This window comes from Somniosus microcephalus, chromosome 24, assembly GCF_052327205.1.
Source record: "Somniosus microcephalus isolate GS21.2 chromosome 24, FLI_Smic_1.0, whole genome shotgun sequence".
In the NCBI taxonomy this organism is placed as follows: Eukaryota; Metazoa; Chordata; class Chondrichthyes; order Squaliformes; family Somniosidae; genus Somniosus; species Somniosus microcephalus.
In genome coordinates, this window is record NC_141010.1 from 5,322,228 (window position 1) to 5,341,934 (window position 19,707).

The following is a 19,707-nucleotide window of genomic DNA, read 5'->3' on the forward strand; positions in this document are numbered from 1 at the left end:
GCCTCACCTTCTGTACCTGCAACATCTGATAAACTAGGAATTAATTTTCCTTTGCATTGTTATCTAAAATCTGATTGGTCAGTATAGAAGGATCTGTCCTATTGGCTGAATGAAGTCCCGCCTTAATCGGATACCACCAATAGCAGGTCATCAGATCCACTCTGATTGGTCAATAAAGTAAAGACGAATTTGATTGGTCAAATGTGGAAGAACGTCTTGTGATTGGCCAATGATGCGGCGCGCTTCCTCAGAGCTGATTGGTAGCTTGGAAAGCGACAGATCCGTCGCCGACTGGCTAAAATGGGATGCACTCTATTGATTGGTCCATTCGGTGTGAGTCTCTTCCCTGATTGGCTGGTGTGGGAGGGACACGTGTGCCGAGGTATCGGGGCCTGAGCGGCGGGATGGAGGTGAGAGGCGGCACCGGGTCGGTGCAGGGAGCGGCCCCGGGGGCCCTTAGCGGGAGGCTCTGACCCGGCGGCCGGGCCTGAGGCTGCACCGAGGAGCTAGGCCCCGGTAACCGACCTCCTCTGACGTCAGCGAGCGGCGATAACAGGAGTCGTATGTCGTCATCACCCGTGACAACCAATCAGAACCCGGGCCCCAGGTGGGGGGCGGGGCCGGGGCTGACCAATGAGAGTGTCCGAGCTGAGCGTCCGACAGTGTCCGAGCTGACGTCCAACAGTGTCCGAGCTGAGCGACAGTGTTTCCGAGCTGAGCGTCCGACAGTGTCCGAGCTGAGCGTCCGACAGTGTCCGAGCTGAGCGTCCGACAGTGTCTGAGCTGAGCGACAGTGTCCGAGCTGACCCTCCGACGGTGTCCGAGCTGAGCGACAGTGTCCGAGCTGAGCGTCCGACAGTGTCCGAGCTGACCGTCCGACAGTGTCCGAGCTGACCGTCCGACAGTGTCCGAGCTGACCGTCCGACAGTGTCCGAGCTGACCGTCCGACAGTGTCTGAGCTGAGCGACAGTGTCCGAGCTGACCCTCCGACGGTGTCCGAGCTGAGCGACAGTGTCCGAGCTGAGCGTCCGACAGTGTCCGAGCTGAGCGTCCGACAGTGTCCGAGCTGACCGTCCGACAGTGTCCGAGCTGACCGTCCGACAGTGTCCGAGCTGACCGTCCGACAGTGACCGAGCTGACCGTCCGACAGTGTCCGAGCTGACCGTACGACAGTGTCTGAGCTGAGCGACAGTGTCCGAGCTGAGCGACAGTGTCCGAGCTGAGCGTCCGACAGTGTCCGAGCTGAGCGTCCGACAGTGTCCGAGCTGAGCGTCCGACAGTGTCCGAGCTGAGCGTCCGACAGTGTCCGAGCTGAGCGTCCGACAGTGTCCGAGCTGAGCGTCCGACAGTGTCCGAGCTGACCGTCCGACAGTGTCCGAGCTGACCGTCCGACAGTGTCCGAGCTGACCGTCCGACAGTGTCCGAGCTGACCGTCCGACAGTGTCCGAGCTGACCGTCCGACAGTGTCCGAGCTGACCGTCCGACAGTGTCCGAGCTGACCGTCCGACAGTGACCGAGCTGACCGTCCGACAGTGTCCGAGCTGACCGTACGACAGTGTCTGAGCTGAGCGACAGTGTCCGAGCTGAGCGACAGTGTCCGAGCTGACCCTCCGACGGTGTCAGAGCTGAGCGACAGTGTCCGAGCTGAGCGTCCGACAGTGTCTGAGCTGACCGTCTGACAGTGTCCGAACTGACCGTCCGACAGTGTCCGAGCTGAGCGACAGTATCCGAGCTGAGCGACAGTGTCCGAGCTGACCGTCCGACAGTGTCCGAGCTAACCATCCGACAGTGTCCGAGCTGAGCCACAGTGTCCGAGCTGACCGTCCGACAGTGTCCGAGCTGAGCGACAGTGTCCGAGCTGAGCGACAGTGTCCGAGCTGATCGTCCGACAGTGCCCGAGCTGAGCGACAGTGTCCGAGCTGAGCGACAGTGTCCGAGCTGATCGTCCGACAGTGTCCGAGCCGACCGACCGGAAGTGTCTGAGCCGACCGTCCAACAGTGTCCGAGCTGAACGACAGTGTCCGAGCTGAGCGACAGTGTCCGAGCTGACCGTCCGACAGTGTCCGAGCTGAACGACAGTGTCTGAGCTGACCGTCCAACAGTCTCCGAGCTGAGCGTCCGACAGTGTCCGAGCTGAACGATGCTGACCGTCTCGGTGTCCGGGTGGGATGGAACGGCCTTGCCCTTGGTGCGAGCAGCTTCCAAGCCAGGCTGCTGGTGTCTGAGATTCTGCTGTCAGTATTCCAGCCGCAAATTGCACGTTATCCAGAAGCGCCGCGGTCTGTGTCCTCGCCCGCACTCCCATAACCCCCATCCACAAACTCCACCCGTTGCTCAGTGAATTGACTTTAAGATCCTTGCTCCTCCACGGCCTTCCCTTCAGTCTAACCCTCCCGCACCAACCTGCTCCTCACTCCCAGCTCCACCTACATCATACCTGCACCATCTGCAATTCCGTGTCCCAGCATCTCCACTTTGCGTTCTCCCTCCGAACCTTCAAAACCCTTTTTAAGACCCTTTCTCTTTCACATTTGCCTCATCTGATCCTCTTTTCCCCTCGCCCCACCCCTCTTTTGCCTCTTGCTCTGTAAGGTGCTGTGTGAGGACTGCTATAGAAACACAAGCTGTTCCGGGTTTTATCTTGTGTTTATTTTCCTTACAGGAACGAAGGAAATTGCCAATTGACATACAGACCAGCAAGCTCTTGGGTAAATATCTGCACCGGTGAATCGGGAATGAATGACAGCTCTGTATTCAGACTGGTGAACATAGAATCTTACAACACAGAAGGAGGCCATTTGGCCCATCGTGCCTGTGCCGGCTCTTTGAAAGAGCTCTCCAAATAGCCTCACTTTCTCTTTCCCCAGAGCCCCGCAAGTTTTTCCTTTTCAAGTATTTATCCAAATCCCTTTTGAAAGTTACTATTGAATCTGCTCCCACCGCCCTTTCAGGCAGCGCATTCCAACACAACTCGCTGCGTAAAAGAAATTCTCCTCATCTCTCCCCCTCTGGTTATTTTGCCAATGATCTTAAATCTGTTTGGGGAATATATTTTGCTAACGTTTGCTAATTTTAGTGGCAAAGTGGATGCAAGTCTAACATGGGAGGTGGAGGCAGTTTCCTTAAAATTTCAGCGAATTTTTTATTATTGGTGAATTGCGCGTGGCATTGCGCACCGCCAGCTGATGAACCTCGCTCCCCAGAGGCACCTACTAGCCTGAGCATCTTGCCTCGGGAGTGGGAAGATCGTGGGTTCAAGCCCCACTCCAGAGACTGGAGTGCCCTCACTGTTTAAAAATCGAGGCGTTGCCGGACTGGGAGCCCATGTAGGTCAGCGAGTACGGGGTGATGGGTGAACGGGACGAGCCCTCGCTACTACCGGGAGAACAAGAAAAAAAGGTGCAGATAGAACAGTAAAATGCCAAAATGTTAGATGTATTTAAGGGGAAGCTAAATAAGTAACGAGGGAGAAAGGAATAGAGGGATATTCCTTCCGTCTCCCAGACTCCACATAATCCAAGGCTGTCACTCCCAGTGGGGAACTTGCTGTGCTCGATTTGGCTGCCACATTTCCTCTGTGAAAAAGTGTGTCCAGAGAAATCACAACAATCGGGCAAGACGCTCCTTGGGATAGGGCACGAGATCAGAATACAACAGTGAGCAGCAAGGAGGGGCTGGTCAATTAAGTGACCCAAGTTAGTCGCGTGGACTTGCTGCGGTTTGGAACAGAATAAAGGAGACAGTCAGTGTTTGATGCTCGGAAAGCCGGGAGCTGCAAGGCGGGTGTTTCTGTTGCGATGAGGCTGAATGGCAATAATTCTATAAAACAAATCTTTTTTCTTTAAAAACCTAGAGGGTTGGGAATAACGTGATTTTTTAAATAATATATGGGACAGCTATTAAGTTTCATTTTTTATAAAAATGTCATTGTGTTGGGCACCAACTTGCTGCACCACAAGGTGATTCTTTCCCTTCTCCCTGACTCCTGTGAAATAGTTGCTATGGGAGCTGAGTGAAGGTCAGAGTGGCATCTGCCCTCGGGGTGGGGTGGGATCATAGAATCATACCGGCACAGAAGGAGGCCATTCGGCCCATCGAGTCGGTGCCGGCTCTCTGTAGAGCAATCCAGTCAGTCCCATTCCCCCGCTCTATCCCTGTAGCCCTGCAAGTTTATTTCCCTCAAGTGCCTATCCAGTCTCCCCTTGAAAACATTGAGTGTCTCCGCTTCCACCACTTCCGTCGGCAGCGAGTTCCAGGTCCTCACCACTCGCTGCGTAAAAAAGTTTTTCCTCACGTTCCCCCTGTAACTCTTGTCCAAAACCTTAAATCTGTGTCCCCTAGTCCTTGTACCATCAACTGGTGGGAACAGCCTTTCCCCGTCTAGCCTATCCAAACCCGCCATAATCTTGTACACCTCTATCAAATCATCCCTCAACCTCCTTTGCTCTAATGAAAACAAATCCAGCTTCTCCAACCTGTCCTTGGAGCGAAGATCCCCCATCCCCGGAACCATTCTGGTAAATCTCCTCTGCACCCTCTCAAGGGCCTTCACATCCTTCCTAAAGTGTGGTGACCACAACTGGTCGTTCCCAACCTGCTCACTCCCGCCACCCAGTGGTCACTTCACTGCAACATCGAGCGTGGTCTGGAGCAAGAAAGACTTGCATTTATGTAGCGCCTTTCACGACACATCCTAAAGCCCTTTACAGCCAATGAAGTACTTTTTGAAGTGCAGTCGCTGTTGTAATGTAGGGAAACATGACAGCCAATTTGCACACAGAAAGATCCCACAAACAGCAATGAGATAAATGACTGGATGATCTGTTCTTTAGTGATGTTGCTTGAGGGATAAATATTGGTCCCAGGACACCGGGGAGAACTCCCCCTGCTCGTCTTCGAAATAGTGGGATCTTTTACATCCACCTCAGAGAGCAGACGGGGCCTTGGTTTAACGTCTCATCCGAAAGGCGGCACCTCCGACAGTGCGGCGCTCCCTCAGTACTGCCCCTCCGACAGTGCAGCGCTCCCTCAGTACTGCACCTCCGACAGTGCAGCGCTCCCTCAGTACTGCACCTCCGACAGTGCAGCGCTCCCTCAGTACTGCACCTCCGACAGTGCAGCGCTCCCTCAGTACTGACCCTCCGACAGTGCAGGGCTCGCTCAGTACTGCCCCTCCGACAGTGCAGGGCTCGCTCAGTACTGCCCCTCCGACAGTGCAGCACTCCCTCAGTACTGACCCTCCGACAGTGCGGCACTCCCTCAGTACTGCCCCTCCGACAGTGCAGGGCTCGCTCAGTACTGCCCCTCCGACAGTGCAGCACTCCCTCAGTACTGCCCCTCCGACAGTGCAGCGCTCCCTCAGTACTGACCCTCCGACAGTGCAGGGCTCGCTCAGTACTGCCCCTCCGACAGTGCAGCACTCCCTCAGTACTGACCCTCCGACAGTGCAGCACTCCCTCAGTACTGCCCCTCCGACAGTGCGGCACTCCCTCAGTACTGCCCCTCCGACAGTGCAGGGCTCGCTCAGTACTGCCCCTCCGACAGTGCAGCACTCCCTCAGTACTGACCCTCCGACAGTGCAGCTCTGCCTCAGTACTGCCCCACCGACAGTGCGGCGCTCCCTCAGTACTGCCCCTCCGACAGTGCGACGCTCCCTCAGTACTGACCCTCCGACAGTGCAGGGCTCGCTCAGTACTGCCCCTCTGACAGTGCAGCACTCCCTCAGTACTGACCCTCCGACAGTGCAGCTCTGCCTCAGTACTGCCCCTCCGACAGTGCGGCACTCCCTCAGTACTGCCCCTCCGACAGTGCAGGGCTCGCTCAGTACTGCCCCTCCGACAGTGCAGCACTCCCTCAGTACTGCCCCTCCGACAGTGCGGCGCTCCCTCAGTACTGCCCCTCCGACAGTGCGGCACTCCCTCAGTACTGACCCTCCGACAGTGCGGCGCTCCCTCAGTACTGCCCCTCCGACAGTGCAGCACTCCCTCAGTACTGACCCTCCGACAGTGCGGCACTCCCTCAGTACTGACCCTCCGACAGTGCAGCTCTGCCTCAGTACTGCCCCTCCGACAGTGCGGCACTCCCTCAGTACTGCCCCTCCGACAGTGCAGGGCTCGCTCAGTACTGCCCCTCCGACAGTGCAGCACTCCCTCAGTACTGCCCCTCCGACAGTGCGGCGCTCCCTCAGTACTGCCCCTCCGACAGTGCGGCACTCCCTCAGTACTGCCCCTCCGACAGTGCGGCGCTCCCTCAGTACTGCCCCTCCGACAGTGCAGCACTCCCTCAGTACTGACCCTCCGACAGTGCGGCACTCCCTCAGTACTGACCCTCCGACAGTGCAGCTCTGCCTCAGTACTGCCCCACCGACAGTGCAGCGCTCCCTCAGTACTGCCCCTCCGACAGTGCGGCGCTCCCTCAGTACTGCCCCTCCGACAGTGCGGCACTCCTTCAGTACTGCCCCTCCGACAGTGCAGCACTCCCTCAGTACTGACCCTCCGACAGTGCAGCACTCCCTCAGTACTGACCCTCCGACAGTGCGGCACTCCCTCAGTACTGCCCCTCCGACAGTGCAGGGCTCGCTCAGTACTGCCCCTCCGACAGTGCAGCACTCCCTCAGTACTGCCCCTCCGACAGTGCAGCGCTCCCTCAGTACTGACCCTCCGACAGTGCAGGGCTCGCTCAGTACTGCCCCTCCGACAGTGCAGCACTCCCTCAGTACTGACCCTCCGACAGTGCAGCACTCCCTCAGTACTGCCCCTCCGACAGTGCGGCACTCCCTCAGTACTGCCCCTCCGACAGTGCAGGGCTCGCTCAGTACTGCCCCTCCGACAGTGCAGCACTCCCTCAGTACTGACCCTCCGACAGTGCAGCTCTGCCTCAGTACTGCCCCACCGACAGTGCGGCGCTCCCTCAGTACTGCCCCTCCGACAGTGCGACGCTCCCTCAGTACTGACCCTCCGACAGTGCAGGGCTCGCTCAGTACTGCCCCTCTGACAGTGCAGCACTCCCTCAGTACTGACCCTCCGACAGTGCAGCTCTGCCTCAGTACTGCCCCTCCGACAGTGCGGCACTCCCTCAGTACTGCCCCTCCGACAGTGCAGGGCTCGCTCAGTACTGCCCCTCCGACAGTGCAGCACTCCCTCAGTACTGCCCCTCCGACAGTGCGGCGCTCCCTCAGTACTGCCCCTCCGACAGTGCGGCACTCCCTCAGTACTGACCCTCCGACAGTGCGGCGCTCCCTCAGTACTGCCCCTCCGACAGTGCAGCACTCCCTCAGTACTGCCCCTCCGACAGTGCAGCACTCCCTCAGTACTGACCCTCCGACAGTGCGGCACTCCCTCAGTACTGACCCTCCGACAGTGCAGCTCTGCCTCAGTACTGCCCCTCCGACAGTGCGGCACTCCCTCAGTACTGCCCCTCCGACAGTGCAGGGCTCGCTCAGTACTGCCCCTCCGACAGTGCAGCACTCCCTCAGTACTGCCCCTCCGACAGTGCGGCGCTCCCTCAGTACTGCCCCTCCGACAGTGCGGCACTCCCTCAGTACTGCCCCTCCGACAGTGCGGCGCTCCCTCAGTACTGCCCCTCCGACAGTGCAGCACTCCCTCAGTACTGACCCTCCGACAGTGCGGCACTCCCTCAGTACTGACCCTCCGACAGTGCAGCTCTGCCTCAGTACTGCCCCACCGACAGTGCAGCGCTCCCTCAGTACTGCCCCTCCGACAGTGCGGCGCTCCCTCAGTACTGCCCCTCCGACAGTGCGGCACTCCTTCAGTACTGCCCCTCCGACAGTGCAGCACTCCCTCAGTACTGACCCTCCGACAGTGCAGCGCTCCCTCAGTACTGCCCCTCCGACAGTGCGGCGCTCCCTCAGTACTGCCCCTCCGACAGTGCGGCGCTCCCTCAGTACTGCCCCTCCGACAGTGCGGCGCTCCCTCAGTACTGCCCCTCCGACATTGCAGCGCTCCCTCAGTACTGCCCCTCCAACAGTGCGGCACTCCCTCAGTACCGCCCCTCCGACAGTGCAGCGCTCCCTCAGTACCGCCCCTCCGACAGTGCGGCGCTCCCTCAGCACTGCCCCTCCGACAGTGCGGCGCTCCCTCAGTACTGCCCCTCCGACAGTGCAGCTCTGCCTCAGTACTGCCCCTCCGACAGTGCAGCACTCCCTCAGTACTGCCCCTCCGACAGTGCAGCGCTCCCTCAGTACTGCCCCTCTGACAGTGCAGCACTCCCTCAGTACTGCACTGGAGTGTCAGCCTAGATTATACAGAGTGCCTTCTTGTCAGTAATCAATATGTAGCCCAGGCAGAAAGTCGGCGGGTACATTTGTGTGTTTAATAAATTAAAAATTGATTACGTTGTTTCCTGTATACTCGGGATGACGCGGGTCTAACGGGAGCCTTTTGTTTCCTGTCTCTCTCAGACTGGCTGGTGGACAGGCGACACTGCAAGCTGAAGTGGCAGAACTCGGTGCTGACGATTCGCGAGAAAATAAACAATGCCATCCAGGATATGCCAGAGAATGAGGAGATCAAACAGCTCCTGTCAGGATCATGTCAGTTCCATTCCTGCCAAGCCTCATCCCGGCAGCCTGTGCGTGTAAACAGGGTTCACAGTTAAACCTGAGACAGTCCAGGAGCAGTGTACACTGAACGCAAGAAAATTCTGGCTGTTACATGTTTTACATCAAGCTTTTAGCACAGAACCAGGCCATTTGACCCAACTGCCAGTGTTTCTGCTCCACTCGAACCGCCTCCCACCCTACCTCATCTCTCCCTATCAGCATATCCTTCTATTCCTTTCTCCCTCGTGCTTTTCTAGCTTCCCCTCAAATGCATCCAAAATGTTGATATTTTAATTTTCTCTCTGTATTTTTTTCTTGTTCTCACGGTAGTAGCGAGGGCAAGTCCCGTTCACCCATCGCCCACTGTGCTCGCTGATCTGCACTGGTTCCCGGTCCGGCAGCGCCTCGACATTAACATTTTCATCCTTGTTTTCAAATCCCACCATGGTCTCGCCCCACGCTATCTCTGTAACCTTCTCCAGCCCTACAACCTCCCGAGATCTCTGCGCTCCTCCAATTCTGATCTCTTGCGCATCCCCGATTTTAATCGCTCCACCATTGGTGGCCGTGCCTTCAGCTGCCTGGGCCCCAAGCTCTGGAATTCCCTCCCTAAACCTCTCCGCCTCTCTCTCCTTTAAGACGCTCCCTAAAACCTAGCTCTTTGACCAAGCCTTTGGTCACCTTTCCTAATATCTCCTTATGTGGCTCGGTGTCAAAATGTTGTCTTGTAACACTCCTGTGAAGTGCCTTGTGACATTTTACTACGTTAAAGGTGCTAGATAAATTCAAATAGTTTTTGTAGTGACAATTGCTGTGGTAACTTATTCTGGCCACTTCGCAACTGCTGTAGAGATAATACGGGAGAACTGAGTGTCAAAGATTGGAACTAAAAGTGCTGGAAATACAGAGTGGGTCCATCAGCATCTGTCAGAGATCAGACAGTACTGGTGAAATGGCTCAGCTGGAATGTTAACCTGCCTTTTCTGTTTCAGATCCTGACTGATCTGTGCCTTTCCAGCATTTCGTTTTTCATCCTTCCGGAAAATTGTGGGTTCCAGCCCCACTCCAGAGACTTGAGCACAAAATCGAGGCTGACACTCCGGTGCAGTGCTGCAGAGCGACCAATACAGATATAAAAGATAAAAAAGAAGGACTTGCATTTCTATAGCGCCTTTCACGACCTCAGGTCATCCCAAAGTGCTTTACAGCCAATGAAGTACTGTTTGAAGTGTAGTCACTGTTGTAATGTAGGAAACACAGCAGCCAATTTGCGCACAGCAAGCTCCCACAAACAGCAATGTGATAATGACCAGATAATCTGTTTTAGTGATGATGGTTGAGGGACAAGTATTGGCCCCAGGACACTGAGGAGAACTCCCCTGCTCTTCGAAATAATGCCATGGGATCTTTTACGTCCACCTGAGAGAACAGACGGGACCTCAGTTTAACATCTCATCCAAAAGATGGCACCTCTGACAGTGCAGCGCTCCCTCAGCATTGCACTGGAGTGTCAGCCTGGATTATGTGCTTAAATTGCTGGATTGGGATTTGAACCCATGACCTGACAACATTCATATGATGAATGCTCGACATACGACCTTGATACCTCTCTCTCTCGCTATAGAGTTGTGATATTCCTTAAGTAAAAACAGAAAATGCCGGAAACACTCAGATCAGGCAGCATCTGTGGAGAGAGAAACAGAGTTTACGTTTCAGGTCGATGACCTTTCATCAGAACTCTTTGTTGTAGGGTTGGCAGGAAATAGTGTCTCTATATGAGAGGTCACTGACCTGAAATGTTAAATCTGTTTCTCTCTCCACAGATGCTGCCTGACCTGAGTATTGCCAGCATTTTCTGTTTTAATTTCAGATTTCCAGCATCCGCAGTATTTTTTTTGTATTAGTGTGTATTCCTTCACTGTGGATTGATAATTTTCCCTCTCCTGCAGATATCCATTATTTCCATTGCTTGAGAATTGTCGAGATTCTCAGAAGAACAGAAGCGTCCACAAAGAATATTTTTGGTGGCTATTCTTCTCAGCGAATGAAGGTAAATTTATTCTGAGTTCTTCGTACAGTTTCATCTGTTTTTAAAAAACCCAAAGTTAGCCCTTTTCTTTATTTTTTTGTTGCTATAGGATTGGCAGGAAATAGCGTCTCTATATGAAAAAGACAACGTCTATCTAGGTAAGGAAGCCAGTTTGCAGTTGTTTTACACACATTAACTCCACGACGCTCATGGAGCCTCGATGTCGGCCTTGGCTCAGTGGGCAGCTCTCTCATCTCTTGAGTCAGAGGGTCGTGGGTTCAAGCCCCACTCCAGAGACTTGAGCACATAAGCTTGGTTGACACAGCCAGTGCAGTACTGAGAATCGTTCCCTCTAATTTTTTTTGGCCCCGCGGCCCCTTTAAGGGACTGTGCAGCACGGGCCAGTCAAATTTCCCCGCGTGCGCGGTTTTTCTATTTAAAAGCCGGTTCACCGGCTGTGCGAGACCTGCAGATCGCCGCGCAGCTTATAGGGAACGTTGGTACCAAGGGGGTGTTTCACTGTCGGAGGTGCCGTCTTTTGGATGAGACGTTAAACCGAGGTCCTGTCAGGCGGACGTTAAAGAGTCCACAGCACCATTCAAAGAAGAGCTGGGGAGTTCTTCCCGGTGTCCATGGCCAACATTTATCCCTCAACCAACACTTAAAACAGATGAGCTGAAATATCTCGCAGTACATGTATTATATCTATATATATATATATATATGTTAAAAGAGATGCCTCCTCCGGTATGAATCCCTGTGTTCACGTTTATAATGCTAATTTCCTATGTAAACTTGTCACGCTGCAGCACCACCACTGGCGGGAGGGTGTAATTACAGTATGACCAGTTTGCTTAGGAAGTTTCCATTATAAATGTGGATAATTTGGCCCTCTTTAATATAGAAATCAGGGGTGAGGGGTGGGAGGGTGCTGTGACGTAAATAGGATGCCGATTGCCATTTTAGGTTGGAACCGGTTGGAGTCTGGGCCGTGCTCACTCTAACCAGCTCCCCGGGCGATGGAACCGAAGAGGCCCGGCTAACGGTAAGTGTGGAATCATTTTTGTGGGCCTGGTAGGAGCGGGAGTGCGCTACAAAAATAATCTGGGGCGCTGCCGCCCCCGGGACCTCCGCCATCGCGATAGCCTCTCCCTCCCGCGCAACTGCCCTTGCTGGCGGCTGCCCCGGCTCCAGCTGACTGTTGGTGTGGCTCCCCGCAGCTCGCCTGCCAAATTTAAACCAGTGCGGGGCCTCGAAATCATGGGGTGGAGGGGGGGTGGTGGGGAGAGGGGAGGGGGGCCCCTTCGGCACCGGAACAAGCAGCTGGCCAGCGCGAATGCCCAGACGGAATCCAAAAGTCAAAAGCGACCTCGCTGAGCTTTGTGCTGTGAACAGGTGGGGTTTCGGGGCAGGGGATGGTTGTGGTTCGGTTCTGGCGAGAGCCTCGGTGAACCACGTAAACAGTGCCCTTGGTGGCAGAAAATGTACGGTGCAATATATACTCTGCAGGTCCACAGAGTCACACAGAATGTACAGCCCAGAAACAGGCCATTCAGCCAACTGGTCCATGCTCCACACCAGTCTCCTCATCTCACCCCATCAACATACCCTTCTATTCCTTTCTCCCTCATGTGTTTATCCAGCCTCCCCTTAAATGCATCTACACTATTCGCCTCAACCACTCCCTGTGGTGGCGAGTTCCACATTCTCACCACTCTCTGGGTAAAGAAGTTTCTCCTGAATTCCCTATTGGATTTATTAGCGACTATCTTATATTGATGGCCGAAATAACAACAGAGAATGCTGGAAAAACTCAGCAGGTCAGGCAACATCCGTGGAGAGAAATTTGAGTTGACGCTTCGGGTCGAACCCTTCTTCAAAACTGGAAAGAAAAGAAAACAGATCGAAGGCAGGGCTGCGATCGGACAAAAGAAGTGAAAGAAACAAAAGAGCTAGACGAGATGGTAATAGGCTGAGATTAGGTGTGAAGTGTACTGGCAGGGCAAGAGATAGCTGCCAGGTGTGAGAGAGAAACAAAAGGAAATGGGGGGCGGGGGGAAAGGAGTGGAAAAATTACAAGAAAAAATGTGTAATAGGGGCCGAGGTTATGATCTGAAATTGTTGAACTCGATATTGAGTCCGGAAGGCTGCAGAGTGCCTAATCGGAAGATGAGGTGCTATTCCTCGAGTTTACGTTGAGCTTCCGTGGAACAATACAAGAGGCCAAGGACGGTGAGGTCCGAGTGGGAATGGAGCGGAGAATTAAAATGACAGGCGACCGGAAGCTCGGGGTCACCCTTACGGACTGAACGGAGGTGTTCCACAAAGCGGTCACCCAATCTGCGTTTGGTCTCCCCAATGTAGAGACCGCATCGTGAGCAGCGAATACAGTATACTAGATTGCGAGAAGTACAAGTAAATCGCTGTTTCACCTGGAAGGGGTGTTTGGGGCCCTGGACAGTGGGAAGGGGGGAGGTATAGGGGCAGGTGTTACATCTCCTGCGCTTGCATGGGAAGGTGCCAGGCGAAGGGGAAGGGCTGTTTGGAGTGATAGAGGAGTGGACTAGGGTGTCTCGGAGGGAGCGGTCCCTGCGGAATGCTGAAAGGGGAGGGGAGGGGAAGATACGTTTGGTGGTGGGATCACTTTGGAGGTAGCGGAAATGCCGGAGGATGATCCGTTGAATGTGGAGGCTGGTGGGGTGAAAGGTGAGGACAAGGGGAACCCTATCGTGGTTCCGGGAGGGAGGGGCAGGGGTGAGGGCAGAAGTGCGGGAGATGGAACTGACACGGTCGAGGGCCGTGTCAACCACGGTAGAGGGGAATCCTCGGTTGCGGAAAAAGGAAGACATGTCTGAAGCACTGGTGTGGAAGGTGGCATCATCGGAGCAGATACGGCGGAGACGGAGAAACGTGGAGAATGGAATAGAGTCCTTACAGGAAGCGGGGTGGGAGGAAGTGTAGTCCAGGTAGCTGTGGGAGTCAGTGGGCTTGTAGTGAATATTGGTCGATAACCTATCCCCAGAGATGGAGACGGAGAAGTCGAGGAAGGGAAGGGAAGAGTCAGAGATGGACCATGTGAAGGTGAGGGAAGGGTGGAAATTGGAGGCAAAGTGAATGAAATTGTCAAGTTCGGGGCGAGAGCAGGAAACGGCACCGATATTGATGGCCTCTAGTTTTGAACTCCCCCACAAGTGGAAACATCTTTTCTACATCTACCCTATCGAACCCCTTCATAATTTTAAAGATCTCTATCAGGTCGCCCCTCAGCCTTCTCCTTTTCTAGAGAAAAGAGCCCCAACCTGCTCATTCTTTCCTGATCAATATATTTTTCACCTTCACCTATGTATCCAGCTTCCCCATAAATGCATCCTTGATGGGAATGCGGGGAATTCGCTTCGTCTGTAGCTGTGCTTTCGATCTCTCTCACTCCTCACAGGCACGCTTTCTGTTTTTATTTTACAACAGTTGAACTCTCCAGTTTACTGGTGCGGAATGTGAGCTATGAAATCCCGTCGCTGAAGAAGCAGATCAGCAAATGCCAGCAGCTGCAGCAGGAGTACGGCCGCAAGGAGCTGGATTATATCAACAATGCAGCTGGCTTGCGGGAGAAGTTCTTCACCTCTTGCAAGCAGTTCGGAATCACGGTGGGTTGGCCCGTGTCTGTGCCCGCGATAGATTATATAATTCTAGCAAAGCAATTCATGGCAGCAGCAGAATATCGGGTAAACTAGAATGTAGGTGTGTGTCCCTTTAAGGCCGGATGGTATATTCTCTGGAGTTTAGAAGAATGAGAGGTGATCTCATTGAAACATACAAGATTCTGAAAGGAATTGACAGGGTAGACGCTGAGAGGTTGTTTCCCCCTGGCTGGAGAGTCTAGAACCAGGGGTCATAGTCTCAGGATAAGGGGTCGACCATTTAAGACTGAGATGAGGAGGAATTTCTTCACTCAGAAGGTTGTGAATCTTTGGGATTCTCTGCCCCAGAGGGCTGTGGATGCTCAGTCGTTGAGTATATTCAAGGCTGAGTTCGATAGATTTTTGGACTCTAGGGGAATCAAGGAATATGGAGATCGGGCGGGAAAGTGGAGTTGAGATAGAAGATCAGCCATGATCTGATTGAATGGTGGAGCAGGCTCGAGGGGCCGAATGTCAGAGCAGGCTCGAGGGGCCGTATGGCCGACTCCTGCTCCTAATTCTTATGTTCTTATGACCCCTAGTTCTAGACTCTCCAGCCGTGGGAAACAGCCTCTGTGTATGACCCATGGAGTTCCTTGATTACAGCCACCTACTGTTAGCCATGCCAAGCTCTGAAAGGAAGAAAAAGTCTTGTGCCCCCAAATCCCACCCTCTCTGTGGCAGTAAGAGGTGTAAAGGCGGGATGTGGAGGAAAATACAGAACTTGCATTTATATAGCGCCCTTCATGACCTCAGGATGTCCCAAAGCGCTTTACAGCCAATGAAGTACCACTCCGAGGGTGGTGAATCTTTGGAATTCTCTGCCCCAGAGGGCTGTGGAGGCTCAATCTTTGAGTATATTCAAGGCTGAGATCGATAGATTTTTGGACTCTAGGGGAATGAAGGGATATGGGGATAATGTGGGAAGATGGAGTTGAGGTCGAAGATCAGCCATGATCCTATTGAATGGCAGAGCGGGCTTGAAGGGCCGAATGGCCGACTCCCACTCGCTTCTTATACTCTTATCCCCGGTACTATTCTAGTAAATCTCCTCTGCACCTTCTCATGGCCTTGATGTCCTTCCTAAAGTGTGGTTCCCAGAATTGGCCACAATACTCCAGCTGAGGCCTAACCAGTGATTTATAAAGGCCTTGATTTTGTAAGATTTGCGTATGTGAACCCCTTGGTCTCTCTTCCTTCAGAGGAGAGAAAGTAATTCTCCTACCAGAAATAATATAAGGAGCTTCGACCATTTTGCCCTGGTTATAAGCGGCTGAAGTCCCCGTGTTTCTGTGTCACTGAACAGGGCAACAATGTCCGGCAGGAGCTGCTATCCCTGTGCAAGGACCTCCCGCCCAGCCTCGATGGTATCGCCGAGGGAACCAGAAACCTTACAGATGCGCTTGAGCTGTACGAGGCCTGTGTGGAGTTTGTGTGTGGCAGGTAAGAACGTGGCAGGGAGCACTCCAGCTGGGATGTTCCCACACAAAGTATTCCCTGGAATGTAGAAGGTTAAGGGGTGATCTGATCGAGGTTTTCAAGATATTTAGGGGAACAGATAGGGTAGATAGAGAGAAACTATTTCCGCTGGTTGGGGAGTCAGGGACTAGGGGCCATAGCCTAAAAATTAGAGCCAGGCTTTCAGGAGTGAAATTAGGAAACACTTCTACACACAAAGGGTGGTAGAAGTCTGGAACTCTCTTCCGCAAACGGCAATTGATGCTAGATCAATTGTTAATTTTAAATCTGAGATTGACAGATTTTTGTTAACCACAGGTATTAAGGGATATGGGCCAAAGGCGGGTATATGGAGTTAGGTCGCAGATCAGCCATGATCTCATTGAATAGCGGAACAGGCTCGAGGGGCTCAATCGCCACCTCCTGTTTCTATGTTTTGATCAAAATGAATTCAACAAGAATCATTGTTCAATGCTGATGAAGGGCAATCTGCCTTTGACTCAGTCATCCCGATGTAATAGTTGATGTATTAAATTCGCAGACTCCTTATTTGGGGCGTTGTCGATCTGTGACGCACTGTCACGCCTGCAGCTGCACCCTTTGACCACAAGGTGGAGCTCCTTAAGCTGCCGATCCCCATACCTAGAGCTGCAGCAGCACTACTGCACTCGAAGGGGAATATCACTGGCAAAGTCAATGGGGAGGGTGAGGGGTGGAAGTGTGATGGGTGTCAGTCGTGTGGCTCAGTGAGTAACACTCTCGCCCCTGAATCAGAAGGTTGTGAGTTCAAGCCCCACCCCAGAGACTTGAGCACAAAAATCTAGGCTAACACTGCAGTGCAGTGCTGAGGGAGCGGCGCACTTTCGGAGGGGCAGTACTGAGGGAGTGCTGCACTGTCGGAGGGGCAGTACTGAGGGAGTGTCGCACTGTCGGCGGGGCAGTACTGAGGGAGCGCTGCACTGTCGGAGGGGCAGTACTGAGGGAGTGTCGCACTGTCGGAGGGGCAGTACTGAGGGAGCGCTGCACTGTCGGAGGGGCAGTACTGAGGGAGTGTCGCACTGTCGGAGGGGCAGTACTGAGGGAGCGCTGCACTGTCGGAGGGGCAGTACTCAGGGAGCGCCGCACTGTCGGAGGGGCAGTACTGAGGGAGCGCCGCACAGTCGGAGGGGCAGTACTGAGGGAGCGCCGCACTGTCGGCGGGGCAGTACTGAGGGAGCGCCGCACTGTCGGCGGGGCAGTACTGAGGGAGCGCTGCACTGTCGGAGGGGCAGTACTGAGGGAGTGCCGCACTGTCGGAGGGGCAGTACTGAGGGAGCGCTGCACTGTCGGAGGGGCAGTACTGAGGGAGCGCCGCACTGTCGGAGGGGCAGTACTGAGGGAGTGCTGCACTGTCGGAGGGGCAGTACTGAGGGAGCGCCGCACTCTCGGAGGGGCAGTACTGAGGGAGTGCCGCACTGTCGGAGGGGCAATACTGAGGGAGCGCTGCACTGTCGGAGGGTCAGTACTGAGGGAGTGCTGCACTGTCGGAGGGGCAGTACTGAGGGAGCGCCGCACTGTCGGAGGGTCAGTACTGAGGGAGTGCTGCACTGTCGGGGGGGCAGTACTGAGGGAGTGCAGTACTGAGGGAGCACTGCACTGTCAGAGAGGCAGTACTGAGGGAGCGCCGCACTGTCGGAGATGCCATCTTTCGGATGAACGTTAAACTGATGTCCTGTCTACCCTATTGGGTAAAAGATCCCATGGCACTGTTTCAGAGATGAGCAGGGGAATTCCCCTGGTGTACTGGCCAATATGTATCCCTCAACCAACAGCTGGGCTTGTATTCCCTTGAGTTTAGAAGATTAAGGGCTGATCTAATTGAGGTGTTTAAGATGATTAAAGGATTTGTTTGGACAGAGAGAGAGAAACTATTTCCTCTGGTGGGGGGAGTCCAGAACAAGGGGGCAGAACCTTAAAATTAGAACCAGGCCGTTCAGGGTGATGTCAGGAAGCACTTCTTCACACAAAGGGCAGTGGAAATCTGGAACTCTCTCCCCCAAAAAGCTGTTGAGGCTGGGGGTCAATTGAAAATTTCAAAACTGAGATTGAGAGATTTTTGTTAGGTAAGGGTATTGATGTTTATGGAAGCAAGGCAGATAGGTGGAGTTCAGATGCAGATCAGCCATGATCTAATTGAATGGCGGAACAGGCTTGAGGGGCTGAATGGCCTCCTCCTGTTCCTCTGCAGCTCCCACAGTGGGTGAATGCTGGAGCGTGTGCTCATGTTTTACTCCAGCACTGATTTTCCCGTCACATCCCCCCTCCCCGTTGCAGACATGCTGTCTGGAGGAGGCTCGGAACAGCGGGGTCGGGGGGTGGGTGACGGCGGAAGCATTGAGTCACCTTGGGCTGCTGCGGCACATCTCCTGGTAGCTGTTTATAGGATCCACGGCACAGGACCCCTGTCCAGTCTCCTGGGGTGGAGATAATTGAGTGGAGGGGAGGGAGGGGTGGAGCAGGAGAGGAGAAAGCACGGAGACAGTGTGAGAAAGGGGAGGGAATACCTTTTTCGAAAACAGTAAGATAGATTAATAGAATCTTATAGTGTGAAGCCAGGCTATAGTGGTATCGGGGTGACCAACTCATTAGTTTATCTTCACCTTCTCATTATTAAATGTATCATTGATCCAAAGGTGAGCTCTCAGAAACTTCTATTAAGGGAGAGTTTCATTCAGTTGTTAAAAACTGGAACAGAGGAAATTGATGGGCTGGAAAAGACCAGCTGGCCCATCAAGCCTGCCCCACACACCATGATGGCGTATACAACATTCCTACCCCTCCTCCTCGCTCCTCACTCCTTCTCCCGCACCCGCGCTCCACGACCCGCGCTCCACGACCCGCGCTCCACGACCCGCGCTCCCCCACCCGCGCTCCCCCACCCACGCTCCACGACCCGCGCTCCCCCACCCGCGCTCCACCACCCGCGCTCCACCACCCGCGCTCCACCACCCGCGCTCCACGACCCGCGCTCCCCCACCCGCGCTCCACGACCCGCGCTCCACGACCCGCGCTCCCCCACCCGCGCTCCACGACCCGCGCTCCACTACCCGCGCTCCCCCACCCGCGCTCCACGACCCGCGCTCCCCCACCCGCGCTCCACGACCCGCACTCCCCCACCCGCGCTCCCCCACCCGCGCTCCACGACCCGCGCTCCACGACCCGCGCTCCACGACTCGTGCTCCCCCGCCCGTGCTCCACGACCCGCGCTCCACGACTCGCGCTCCCCCACCCGCGCTCCACGACTCGCGCTCCCCCACCCGCGCTCCACGACCCGCGCTCCCCCACCCGCGCTCCACGACTCGCGCTCCCCCACCCGCGCTCCACGACCCGCGCTCCACGACTCACGCTCCACGACTTGCGCTCCCCCACCCGCGCTCCACGACTCACGCTCCACGACTCGCGCTCCACGACTCGTGCTCCCCCGCCCGTGCTCCACGACCCGCGCTCCACGACTCGCGCTCCCCCACCCGCGTTCCACGACTTGCGCTCCACGACTCGCGCTCCCCTTGTGTCTAGCTGCTGAGTAATTGCAGTGTGTTGTGGCCAACAGTGTCTCCGAGCCCATCGTTCCGATACTGAAACACGCTCGACTCAAAGGAAACACGACCGTCTACGAATGGAGAACGGGACAGACACCGGCGGCCATCGAGCGGCCAATCAGCACTGAGAGTGTAGAGACACAACCAACGGAGTCCGCGGACACAGTGAGTGAAATCGACATGCGTCCACGCCCTCTCTTAACCCCTTCAGTGCAGGGTCTTTGAGCCACTACTTTCTTTGCTGATTATGTGACCGCGCCAGGGTTAATTGGTTACTGCCGCTACAGCACTCCCTGATGCTCAAATAACTCAGCACAGGCCGGATATTTATTTTATGTGATTATATTACGGTGCTTGCGAAGTTTTAAAATAAATCAAAAATAATTTAAATACGAAATAGCTCGA

At 54.7% G+C, this 19,707-nt stretch overlaps 1 protein-coding gene across 5 annotated transcripts in view; it reads left to right on the forward strand.

Moving 5' to 3' along the window:
• The first annotated feature begins 340 nt into the window (after positions 1-340).
• cdk5rap3 (CDK5 regulatory subunit associated protein 3) overlaps positions 341-19,707 on the forward strand; it is a 32,331-nt gene continuing 12,964 nt past the window's right edge. The window contains exons 1-8 of one of the 5 annotated variants that reach the window (XM_085966129.1): positions 341-410; positions 2,663-2,708; positions 8,420-8,551; positions 10,510-10,610; positions 10,699-10,747; positions 14,055-14,233; positions 15,573-15,709; positions 19,314-19,467. In XM_085966129.1, the coding sequence (XP_085822255.1) occupies positions 405-410; positions 2,663-2,708; positions 8,420-8,551; positions 10,510-10,610; positions 10,699-10,747; positions 14,055-14,233; positions 15,573-15,709; positions 19,314-19,467 (804 nt within the window). In that variant the 5' untranslated portion in view covers positions 341-404. The other 4 variants (XM_085966131.1, XM_085966132.1, XM_085966133.1 and 1 more) reach the window with 4 other exon arrangements.